General features: G+C 41.7%; 1 protein-coding gene across 1 annotated transcript in view; it reads left to right on the forward strand.

Moving 5' to 3' along the window:
- The first annotated feature begins 2,931 nt into the window (after window positions 1-2,931).
- The window catches only part of DPY19L1 (dpy-19 like C-mannosyltransferase 1), a 49,263-nt gene continuing 39,059 nt past the window's right edge, over window positions 2,932-13,135 (forward strand). The window contains exons 1-5 of the mRNA XM_075083600.1: window positions 2,932-3,328; window positions 4,278-4,346; window positions 9,395-9,419; window positions 10,716-10,803; window positions 11,436-11,573. Coding sequence (XP_074939701.1) covers window positions 3,028-3,328; window positions 4,278-4,346; window positions 9,395-9,419; window positions 10,716-10,803; window positions 11,436-11,573 — 621 coding nt within the window. The 5' untranslated portion in view covers window positions 2,932-3,027. The remainder of the gene's footprint in view (window positions 3,329-4,277; window positions 4,347-9,394; window positions 9,420-10,715; window positions 10,804-11,435; window positions 11,574-13,135) is intronic.

Consider the following 13,135-nt stretch of genomic DNA (forward strand, 5'->3'; position numbering starts at 1 on the left):
CTTACTGGGTTCACTCCTTTTGCTGTCATGTGCAGGATTAGTAATGTATGAAACACGATGTTGGAAATAAACATAGCGCTTCTAGAAAAATATATAACTCCTGTGATGACATAAACCCGAGGTTTATTTCTTACTACTTGTGCCTCTTACAGATTGAAGCAAGTGTCATTTTTATTTTTAGAGGTGTACTGCTCTACTGCAGCTCTTTGGAAGTACTGTTGACAGTTTTCTTCAGTAATTCATAGTTGCTGAATATGGACACCTTTGCATTTAAGATTGTGATGTTCTGTCTTTGCATTCTTATAATAACTTTTGAAATCTTTAGAGTTTACGTTTAGTAGTATGTGCCTTTGTAATCGGGTTCTGGGGGCGGTACCTTTTGAAATAAATTGACTGAAGGGTTTTAATCAAAGAAAACAGCCCGAAGGTAATTGATTTGCTGCAGGCTGGAGCAGGCCCAGTTAATCTCAATGGTCGAGCTATCCCACAGCAATCATTTGAACCTTAATAATCTCAACCCTTCAAGTTTGCAAGTGTTCCATGACTCTATTGATTTTGGCAAGAAAAAATGAAAATAGGTTTCAGGAGTTAAAACTCAGCAGAACATATCCTATTACTCTTTTTCTGTGCCAGTTACATGCAGAACCCCTTAACTACCTGGATCCTGTGCATTTCAGTCACTCAGCCAGCAACAATAGACTCTTTTGGTTACTAAATTTATGACAAGGCTGCATGATTAAAATCAAATATGAAAAAGAACAGATTGTGGAACTTTCTCTTGGAAAGCAGGTGGGAAAATAGTATGGAGTCTTCAAACGTTCAAATGGTGTTCCTTTCACGCTTTCATTTATGTTTAGTATATAATAAGCACAGATAAATGTTTCTTGAAATACTAAACTGCTACAGATAACTCACGTTGGAAGAAGGACCTGCATGCTCAGGAGACTGGCTGTTTTATGTAACTATATAAGCTGATCAAATGAAAAATACTATTTCTTCCTTGCTCATTTTTTGAGATCAATGTAACACATGCCCTTTGCAATTATCTCCCAAAAACAGCTGGGGGTAGAAGGACAATTTTCCCTCAACAAGCAAAGAAGTGTGGAGCCAAGAGTACTTTTGGACACACAGGCCATCTGTCAGTCCCACAGACCGGTTTGTTTTATCCGACCATACCAGCTTGCATCTTTGTACCCTTATTGTGGTAACAACCTTCCTACTACCACAAGGACAGCAAAGGCTGTCCTCTTCTCATACATTTGTTACTTCGGTAGCTGAATCTGAATGAAAATTACCTTCCTGTGCTAGCAATATGCTGACTATATATTTATCAAACATATTTTTAAAATACTATTTTAGTGTGGTATTTGCCGCATAAGGCTCAAACCATGGATTTCACAGGGTAGGATTCATAAAAATAACTAGGAAAGGAGATGAAAATAAAGAACGGAAGTTGTAAACATTTTAGAAAGAGTTACATGCCTGTTATGTCAGAGAAAGGGGGTGGAAAGGCCAGGAAAAATAAACAAAGAGTGGAGTGGAAAGGTAATGCCAAGAAAACTCAAACATGTAGAAAACTTGGGAGCAGAAACATACAGAGAGAAATGAAGAGTGAGCAGGGTCAAAGAAAAGCCCGAAGACAGCAATGAAGACCACTGGGAAGCAAGGAACATGTACAGTCAAGAAAGAACTTCCAGGGGAAAGAAATAAGACAGGAACAGAGAGGAAAGAGTGAAATGGATCAGTTTGGAGAGGCTGCAGTTGATGAAGAGGTTATACTTTGCTATATTTAATCAACGTTATCAAAAAGTGGGAATGAAATTAACATATCCCTATCAGAAGTGTCATTGTCTGACCACCGTTGTGTGCTGAGCAAAAAAGCACGCTCAGGAAGAGGAAAGATACCTTTGCTGTAGCTGGGGCTTGTTTGACAGTGTTGTTGTATATTCAAAACCCTTAAAAATAACAGCAATTCCAGCTGTTAGCGTCAGAGCCACAGGGATTGCTGCTGCTGGGTGCTGAAGACTGCTCTAGAAAGCCATGAAACAACATTTCCGGCCTCGAGGGCCCGTGTTACACAGGGCTTCTGTGTAACACGCCCTTTTAACCTCAGAACCCGGAGCAGTGTTTTGGCTGGAGTTTTATGTGGCCTTGCTTCACCGGGGAGCGAAGCAAGCAGCCGAGCTCCCCTGCCTGCGGTGGCAGAGGCCACAGCGGTGGCACGGCGCTGGCACACGATAACCCTAAGCCATCGAGTTTAAACTCCTGAACAAGGAGGAAGAGGAGGAGGCAGCGTTTTCCGTGGCCGGGAAGTCCCTGGGACATCTTCTAGCAGTTAATATTTTGGGGATTTGAGAGGGTGGGAGCACTCCAGAGAGATCTCCCGCCTTTCTGGGGTGGGGTCGGTTTAACTGAGACGATGCTCACAAAGCTAAACGGCTTGGGAACGGGCAAGGGAAAGGCAACGGCGGGCAACACGGGAGGAGGGGTGGCGAGGAGAGGAATCTGGACGCGGCGGCAGCGCCGGGGCGCGGGAGCCCCGCCCGCACGGGGGCCGTCCCTCAGGGAGCGGGAAGAGCCCCGCTCCCGCTCGGAGAGAGGGCCCTGCGGCTGGAGCCCCGCGCGCGGGGCGGGCAGCACGTGCGGCGCGCTGGGGGAGGGAGCAACGGCTGCCTGCCGCCGGCAGCGGGGCGGCGCGTGCGTGAGCGGCGGGGCGGAGCGGGGGAGGGGGGGCGCTGGGAGCCGTTACCCGCCCCGCCGGGGAGCGCCGCCCCCGCCCCCACGTGGCCAGCCGGGCGGAGCAGGCGGCGGCGGCGGCGGCAGTGGCAGTGGCGGCGGCGGCGGCGGCGAGTAGTGACCGGCCGCCCCCTCGCCCCGTTACTACCAGCCCGCCGGCTCCGTCTCCGCCCCGTGGCCTCCGGGCCTTGCCCAGGGGTGGGGGAACCTCCTCGCTGAGGACCGCCCCCCCTCCCCGCCTCCCGTCCCCTCCGGCGCGGCACCCCCGGCCCCGGCGGGGACTATGCGGAGATGGTCGTCCCGACCCGAGGCAGGAACAAAGAGTCGCCGCCGCTCAAGCCCGGGCAGCAGCAGCAGCAGCCCCAGTCGCCGGGCGCCAGCCCCGGGAGCGGCCGCGGGCGCCCTCCGCACTCTCCCGGCAGGCAGGTCCCCGGCGGGGCCCGCGCCATGCGGAAGGGAGGCGGCGGCCGGCGGGGAGCCCGGAGCGACCCCCAGAGACCCTGCAGGGAGGGGCCGGCGGCGGAGGGGGAACGGGACGCGCTGGGCCGCGGCCCCCTGAGGTTCCTGCGCGTCTGCAGAGACCGGCTGCGAGGTGAGGAAGGGGTGAGGGCAGGGAGCCGCTACCCTCCCCGAATCCTGCCCCGCGGGGCTGGAGGGCCAGCCCTTCCCCCGGGGAAGCGGGTCGGGGGTCGGTCTCGCCTCCCTCCCCGCTTCCCGGCGGTGGGCAGACTTGCCCGGCGGGGCGGCAGGGCTCCCCTCCCGCGGGCTGGCTTTTTGCTACTACCGCCCGGGGCCGGGATGCCCCGGGACGCCCTTCCGCGGGAAGGGGATCCGGGGGCGGGGGGAAGCGGGGCGAAGTGGCCCCCCCACCCCCGTGGCCTCACGGCCTCCGCCTGGCGGAGGAGGGTCGCGGCCGGCGCTGCCCGGGGCAGCGGACGGCTCCTCTCCCGCCCTCCCCGTCCTCCAGCCCGGCACAGCGCGGGGGGCAAGCAAAAAAAAAAGTAAAAGCTGACAAGACCCACACCAGTATCGGCGGGAACCGGGGCGAGGAGGGAGGAAAAGAGGTTTTTTTACCATCTTAGCATCATTTGGGGAGAAGTGGGACAATGTGTTGTTTGTGTAACTAACTCAACGAAACAGTCCCTCTGATGCGATTGACTAGCTCTGCTTACAGTCTTGGTAGGACCGGCTTATTTCTTAACGCTTTATTGAGAGGATGGAGGGTTGCTTATTCTTTTAAAGTTTGACTTTCTGTTTGAGCAAATTTGTCAATAACGTGTCTATGAGCATATCCTCTTTTGACAAGTTATTTTGTAAAAGTTATTTCAGGAATTAAAAACCCGATGATTTATGTAGTTGACCTAATAGCCTGTGATGTTCAAAGCTTTTATGTGTACTTACCAGCTTGCAGTATGAAATTTCTTTCGGCAGTTTTGAAGTCAAGGTTTTTACAGAAAACTAATGCTGCAGAGTTCGAACATATTTCAGTTTACGGAGGCTGTTCTTAATGGATGCTTAAGGTATTTGTTTTCTTTTGGCAGTATTTGTTGATGACAGAAAGGCCTTCATTGTAAAAGCTGATAGCAAGATATGGCTCACTTTCCTTCTGGGTAAGTAGAAGGAATATGTCAGGGGGAACACACTGTTCTTTTTACCTTTCTTTCTCTGAAATTGTAAACTGTATCAAAATATATTTGGGCATATAACTTGGAAAAACAAAAAAGGATAGTTTATGTTGAAAAAGGACAGGAAATTACTTCATCCCTGGTAACTTTTGTAAAGCTGTTATTGTAGCAGTTGATGTGGTATTAGAATATTTGTAGGAAAACAATTGTCCAGATACTTATGGATCTCTCCTATCCAGTCATTAATTTCTAGGGGAGAAAAAAGCAACTCTTATTAAGTAATGTCATCAAAACAGCTTGTTTTGGAAGGATTATGGGCGGAAGAAGATAAAATTGTAGGAGGATCTAAATTCAATTGTTATCTTTGGGAATATTTTGGAGTAAATAATAAAATGGCTCATGGCCAAAGTCTTGGAAAAAGCACCTGAAGTATTTGCAAAATTAAATAAGAAATATGTTCCTAAAGTTAACAAATGTTAAGTAATAGCATATTTGTCAGATGCACAATTAGATATACTCTAAAAGACATTATATTAAAAGGCTGTCAGGGTATTCCAAAGATGCTGGTACTATTAATCACACCACCAGTAGTCCTTGTTGCCAAAGGGAGTTTCTTCAGTTTGATGAATTACATTGCAAAGTAGTAGCAGGGAAACAACCCTTAGCTTAGAAAGTAATTGATGAATAAACTGTTCCTGAATTGCTTTGCTTATCTCTGTTTATTCAGCATTTCCTCAACTAGTACTTATTTAAATGACACAGAAACATTAAACTGATGGGTCAAAATTGAACAATGCTTTCCTTTGACATTTGTGAGCAGGTTAGGTAGATGGCTTTATAATTTTTGCAGTTTGAATTTGGCCGTGAAACCCAGATAACCATAAATAGCTCCCTGAAGTATTTAATTGGTTTTAATAGGAGTAAACCCATAACAGCAAAGTATGTAATAGCATACAGTATTTGCAGTAGCAAAGAATGTACATATACTAAATATGAAATAGTGGGGTTTGGTTAGTTTTAGTGGTATTTGAATTTTTGTTGTGGTTTTGCTTAAGCTTTTAGGTTCAGATTTTAAAAACAGAGGCTCCCATGGTTTGAGCTAGTCTTGTTATAGGGTGTGAATTTTTTTTTTTTTTCTCTTCAGAATTATCCCCAGTTTTTATGTGCAGTAATAAAGTTGTCAGATTTCCAAGGACATTCTTATACAATGCTTTGCCCTATTGTGTTGGGTTCTGTTTAAATGACCGTTGAGTTGAGGCCTTATTCTTGAAGACATCCTTTCTAGATTGCACAGAGTCTCACAATGAAATGTCTTGGCTAAGCTGCGGAAGTAGTCAATGCTTGCACATTCCTCATTGTTGCCAGTTCTGCTGTATTCCTATCTAGTCATTTTTTGGGGATATTTGCAAAGTATTACTCAGTTTCTAGTACATTTAACATCCTGTTGCGTTACCGTATCTCAGCATTTGTTGTTCTCTTGGTAAATGACTTCTGTATATTATGGCTTTATTTTTAAGTGTTTAATTTCCAGAATTAGAATGCTTTTTTATATGCCATTCATATTTTTTTATTTGGAACAGAACACAGGCAAAGATAGGAGGTCTGAAGAATAAACTATCAGATTTTACTGAATAGCCATAGCCTGCAAAAATCTGATCATATGCTTTGCTTTTAGGGATTCTTAGGTTGGGTGAGAAAATGGCATCTGCAAGTTCAAGTACACAGTAGCTGTGTAAGTCTTTGTAGCATTAGGACTCCAGTATTCCTCTCCCGCCCTCTCCTTCATTCCCTCCCAGTAAGGACATTAATGGGATCAAAGGATGGCAATTTAAGAGAAGCTGATCTGCATGTTTTCCAGTAGAAACTAGTTTAATGTAAGTCTGTGTGCAGTCTGTTGAAAAATGCCAATTTGTACTCATAGTGGATGTCTATCAATTAAGCGCATTGTTTCTTGAAATGTGACTAATTACAAGAATTGCTGTGTGCTTAGGAAAGGTCTTCATTTTATACTTATAATAGAGTGATATTGTGAAGTTTTATAAAAATGTGTATGAAATCCTCCAAAATAACTGTGAATTTATTTGCACTTAATGCATTGACTTTAAATAAAACATTTACCGAAGGGAAGAATCAGATTTAAATATACTGTTCTCTCTATGAAATAAGTGGTATGTTTGAATCTGAAATGCAATTTCCATATTAAAAGATAATTTATTTGCAACAATAAAATACTGCATATTTGGCTTATTTGGAACCACATGAATTTGAGATCATGGACAGTACTGGTAGCTAATGTGCATTTATTTTGACTTTACTGTATATTCTTTCCTAACATTTAATCTGTATCAAAACTTATGTTTTTTTTTTTTGTAGTTGGGGGGTTTGTGTATGTAAATGTATTTCAGCATCTAATCTTACTGGGAAATGTTGCTGAGGAATGAAATAATGCCTTGTGCAAATGTGAAGCTCAATAAGTAATAATTAAGAAAGGTAGGGACTGCTCTATTTCTTTCCATACAGTTACTGCAAAATGTGTTTGTTTATGGAATATGGTTTTCTGTGTTGCTGATATAGCTAACGTGCTTACCTGGAATTTCATACGATATCCATATCTGCTTTTCTGAAGAAGACATTTGCAACTTTCCAAGAGAACTAACATGAATGTCCTTAAATACCACTTAATGTGAATTGTACTGAGCAATCTTCTGTTTTTTTTTTTTCTTTTTTTTTTTTTTATAGAAAGCATATGTAAAAATGTAAAGTTTTAAATGAAAGCTTGTGGTATTCATTTTCTAACTGAAATGCAGGCTTCTCTTTGAGAAAACTACTTCAGTGACTGAAGTGGAGCTGAAAGACTCTTAAGGAAGTTTCAGTGTGGTATTGCAAAACCTCAACTACTATGTGAAGTATGTAACTTAAGGTAAATGTAATATTGTACAGGGAAGGTAGTTTAGAATTTTTTTCCCCTTAGGCAATTTTTTTTCTTCTGTCTTACCCAGTTTCACCTCGCACATCTTTTGAATACAAAACTTTAATATTAAAATTGAGGTTCATCACTGCAGTTAGTTGTATTATGACCTGTGGTGACAATGATAGCAAGTACTGCCAGCAGCAGCACTTCCAGGCTCTGTGCTGGAGGAACGTGCGGTTTGGGAATGTATACTAAGGCATGAAGTGCACTTTCAGTCCACCCTTCGACATAAATTTAGTGTTTTTGCAAAGGTGTGTGTGTTTCTGTTGTCCCCGCTGCTTTCCAGAAGCAGACCACAGTATGCGTGTAACGTGTACTCTGAACATGTGCATGTTCACGAGCTCTCCGACTATATTCTGCATTCGCGTGCAGGCATTCAATGCATGTTTTACCTTTGTGCAAGTCAGAGACAGGCCTGACCCACTCTGTGCCCTCCCCGAGGCGAGGGCCGTGGCTGTCGGTGGCAGGGGTGTGCGCAGATCAGCACCCTGGAGAGGGACAGGGTGTCCAGCACCTGACCGGCTCTAGTAAGTGGGGAGGTGGTTGTCCTCTCCACTTTCTGCTCTGTATAGCCTTTGTGAACAAGAGGGCTTTTCATTAACCATAAAAGACCTTCTTGGATTGAAGGCAACCAGTCTACCTGCCCTTTCTGTGGCAGAGAGCTGCTGTGTGCCTAGACAGCAACCAAGGCACCTTCAGTCTAGAAAGAGCACTGTGGTTGCTCTAAATCCCTACCCTTTACCCCTCACTCATGCTGGCTTTGCTTCCATGGTGAGCTCTGGATATGTTGTGAATGCTGCCCAGGCAAAATGGAAGAGCTTCTGCTCTCTGTGGATCTTGTCATGTTCAAGAAATCAGACACCTACACTGTTTACCCATCGCTTTATCATAATTTGTCTTTTCCCTTTGACACTCACATCACCTTCTTTGTTCTGTACCTATGTGACAACAGTGCAAATAGTCTCTGAATGGACAAATGGAATGTTAATACATGGAGAGTCTACCTTTTCTTTTTAGCAATTATAGTCTCAGTTAGATTTCTGTCGGTTATCACAGGCTGTTTGGATCTCTCAAATTTACAGGATAACATACTCTGTAAATTAAACTTTATTTTATGAGCCTATTAGGAAAGAAAACAAAATACATGACAAACAAGGACTTGGTCCCTTTTGTACAGACTAGTCCAACATGGGAATTCACTAATTCATCACTTAAGGCATGAGGTTTCTGACTCATAAGTTCTCTAATTTGCAACTCGTAACTCCTAACTTGTGCACCTATGAGCAAAATAGTTATCAGCTGATGGGGGGAGTGCTCACCCCTCCTCTTCCATCACGATGCAGCTGTCCCCCGTACCACACCGGGAAGCACTAAAGCCTCAGCTGTCTAGCTGCTGCTGGATCTGTGTTAAAAGTTTTTTGGGTACGTTGGTGTATTTGTACCTTCCAGCTTGGAAGTTTGGTCTATACCATTTCCATGAGTTAGCAGATTCTGAAGAAACTGCCAGACAATCGATATGGGAGGATTATGGCAGCAGGAGACAGCAAGCTGCAGGTGATAATGCTGCATAATGACCTTTAGCCCTTTCTGGTCACTGGCTCCTGCCTGTGTGTTGCCTTTCTTTTGACCTTACAGCGCTGCTCCCACCATACATCAGGCCTTAATATGAGCTGTGTGTTAGCCAAAATCTGTGCAGCAGTTGAGTGCGCAGCCACAGCAGATACTTGAAATGTTAAAAATATTTATTCTTATTAAAAATGCTTATAATTCAGTTTTGTTATTGATTGCCGAAATGAGTGCATTAGATTCTGGTGGATCAACTTGCGTAATGCATGATATAGGTGGGAACATTGCCTGTTGCTGAATGCCATCAGCATAACTTAAGACTTTCAAAGAGCTGGCCATAAAAGTTAATTCAGATGTTCCTATTCTTCTGTTCCTCTGGAGGCTGGGTACCTTCTGTGCACCTCTGAAGTAGTACCGTAATTACTGTAAAGAACATGATTTCGTGTTCAATGATTTAAATATTTGAGTAACTTGACACGTTTTGTTTCCTTTACAGCTGCTTTTGCAGGAGTCCTACATTGGTAAGGTTAAATTTATTGCTTGAGAGTCATAAGATATTTTAAAATAACAAAAATACCATTTTGACTTCTATTTAGACAAGTTTGGGATACTTTATATTTAGATATTTCCTCTCAAAACCAAATAGTTGTCTCTAAGATGAATACTCTTCTTGTAAAGCTGATGTGAAAGGTTTCTAAAGCCTGTCAGTGAAGAGTGAAGCCTACTTTCTAGGTGGAAAATTGTTGCCTAGCTATACAAATTCAAGTGCATTTCCACTAACAGACCTTTTTACTCTGAGCGGGTTTTGAAAGTCCAGGTAAATCCTTTTAACTGTCTTCTACGTTCTGCTTATTTAGATTCTGCTTTAATTTCTTAGTTTTACATTGTGTTTTCTCTAACCTCTTCAGAGAAGTCTGGCCAATGTTTTCTTTGTGTACAGATAATGGCCTTTCAACTACTCTCCGTCAGCGTAACCCTTGTGTGTCAGGTTCCATCCTAATCCTCACCCTTCCTTTTTGCAGTATAGACTAGAAATAGAGTGGCTTCTATAGCAATTTTCACCAGCTGCTTCTGAAGAGATAAAAAGTAACAGCTTCTGCCACTCTGTTTTTGTCTCCTAGCTCAAAAGGAACTATTGATTTTTAGTAGTGTGTTTCGTGCAGATTCCTATTCAAAAGCACAGTCGTGTGCACTGCTCTGTTTCTCTTTTTCCATCCTTTCTGGAGATGAAGCTTCTCCTGGAAATTGCAGGTTTCACCTCCAAAATAATTTGCAGTTTTCCTGGTGCCCCCCCCCCCCCCCCCATAGTTGCACCTTTATTTAAATATACTTTTGATGGTAAGCACATCTATATATAATGGCAGGTAATAGCATTAAAATACAAGTCAGGGAAGATTTTGTGGAAAAAAAATGTACGCTACTTCTATGTGCACCATTACTTTCACCAGTATTTAATCTGTGATTCTTTTCATTTGTCAGATATTTGAATTTTCTTTCCTAATATGTAGACTTGATAGACTTGATAGTTTTAATAGATTTAAACTTTTGATCCTTAAGTGTCTGCACTTAAGTTAAAATGCATTAGACTATTGTAACTAATTCCATAACAAAATTTAATAAATGTTATATGGATTCATATTTTTTCCATTTAAAATAGTCTGAACAGGAGAGAATGTCGGTATACTATATCAGTAAATTAAAACAGCAGTTTGTAAGTAAACTTTGGGTCTTCACTAAATGTTTTGCCAGCTGTTCCTTGGTATATATGACTTAGTTCTAAAACTCTTTATTCAGTTTTAATTATTATTTTTTAACAGGTGCCACATAACAACTCTATTTGAAAATGACCGTCATTTTTCTCACCTGTCAACGCTAGAAAGAGAAATGGCTTTCCGCACGGAAATGGTTAGATTATATTTCAAGAAAAATTCAATGATTGGAAAACAGTCTGTAATCTTGTGATTGTGGGCTTTCCAAAATTTCTTAATACCTTCTGGATAAGTAAATTTATTGATACCTTGCAACTATCATGCATTACACTTCTATATGCAGAGCATTTGTGTGTCTTGCAGCTGATCACTATGAATGTATCTCTTCACAGTTCAGTTAAAATATAATTTAAAGGTATGATTATAGAACACCTAATATACAAAACTGCAAGAACCTTGTTGATTACTTTCAATTATAGTCTTACTATGCAGCTTTTTTTCAAAAAACACTTTTTAAAATTAGTGTTTGCGTACGTATACACTGTTCGGCTGCTTTTATTTTGAGAGTTGTGAAATACTACGCTAGTGCCTAGTTAAAGCACAGATGAGAAATTTCCGGATGGGTTGTGTAACAAGGTGGAAGGAAGCCCACATTGCTTGTTTCAGTGGCACTAATGGAAGAGATTTGAAAAACTGGATAGTCATCTTGAATTGTTTTGTCCTATTTATTGTATTCAAAATTTTATTGAAAAACAAAGCTCGTATATGGCAGTTCATGAAGCAGAAGTGACTTCTTTAATTGTAAATAATGATTCTGCTCTCCTGTAGGGTCTTTATTATTCCTACTTCAAGATCATTATTGAGGCACCGTCGTTTTGGAATGGAGTATGGGCAATTATGAATGACAGACTAACTGAATATCCTTTAGTGATTAACACCTTACAAAGGTTCAATCTTTACCCAGAGGTGAGCTATGTTTTAAAAATAATACCTTCTGCTAAATCTTTGGTTTCTTTAGATTCTACTATAGTTTTATAAGAAATGTTACTCTGGAAAATGTGGTTGTAAAGATACAGTGACTAATGAAGTGTTGCTTAAATACCTTATTTTAGTTCCAAATTCAAAATGAGAAAGTTGCTTCATACATTGTGATCAGTTTTCAGACTTAAGTATGTCCAGTCAAAGGTGAGTACTCTCTAGATCTTAGTATTTCATGCCCTGAAGTTGTAATCCAATTCTATACTACTTGTCTTTTATTCTTTTCTCTGAAAGCAAGTTGCTGACATTGTGTACTTCAGGAAATATGATGTATGAAGTATCAGTAGTATGTGACAATAACCTCTGCAGTGATACAGATACTGAGAGGTTATTTTGGCTTATGTTTTGTGTAGGACAATGTACTAACAAATCATCAAAGTTCACTGTGGCCCTAAAATCTGTGAACGGTAATGGTTTACTTCCATGTTGCAGAAGAAATTCCTCTGTAGAAGACTAACTGCTGCTGTTTGTAAATACTTGGTGTTAGACTTGTTACCTGGTTAGATTACATTCCTACTCTGCTTTTTTTGTCACTAGAAAAAACATGTTTTTATGGAAATGTTTGGTTTTCTCTTATGGTTTTACCAGTGCATCTCAAACATTTTACAAAGGGAAAACTCTTTTGGTTAATGTATGTTTCTGTAACTCCATGTGTCAGCAACAGCTTATTTCTGCTTGGAGCAGAGCTGCTTTCAGGAACTATATGTGTAAGGATTCTTGGCATGCATGTATTTATACAACTTGCATGTAGTGGTTTCATTTGCTTCTTACTTCCTTGCTCTGGAAGAACTAAATGCTATCGATAAGTGCTTTTTGTTACCCTCTCACTGGTTTTAAGTTTGGCTGGGGGAGGGGATGGATAGTGTTTTTTTGGTGGTTTTTTTTTAACCCCAAAGAGATTACAGTTCAGTTCTAGAAATGCAACATTAGGAACATGCGCCTTTTTTGAATACTAAAAGTTATTTTCTTTAGCTGGGAAAGATTTATTGACTTCAGCTACAGTCTGACTTGCAAAAATCAAAGGTAACCGGTCAAATGAACTCATTCTTAGAGAATCATCAGTATCACTATGAAAAATGACTAAGTAAATTGGATGATGAAATCAAAACAAGAGCAGTCGGATATAGTGGCTGACATTCTATAAGAACATTAGGTAGATTACTGTGCAAACTATGTAGGCTTGTCTGTTCATTCAGACTTTTCTAGGATCTTACTGGCTCAGAAATTGTTGATAAGGTATGAATTCATTCATATTTTCTGTGCCTGTGTGGGCATGAAAATCAGACAAATAGTCTCCTGCTCCTTTCAGTCATTTACTGTTTGATGTCTAGCCTTCCTGTAATAGTTGGTTTTTCTTTTAAAGTATATTTCTTGAGTACTCTTGTTTCCACGTAACTACATCTATAAAACTGTCGATAACTGCAACTTGACATTTGAAAGTATGTTCTCCAAATTTGTCTACCTTTACTTATGATTATAATGGGGCTGGG

This window comes from Phalacrocorax aristotelis, chromosome 2 (genome assembly GCF_949628215.1).
Source record: "Phalacrocorax aristotelis chromosome 2, bGulAri2.1, whole genome shotgun sequence".
Lineage (NCBI taxonomy): Eukaryota > Metazoa > Chordata > Aves > Suliformes > Phalacrocoracidae > Phalacrocorax > Phalacrocorax aristotelis.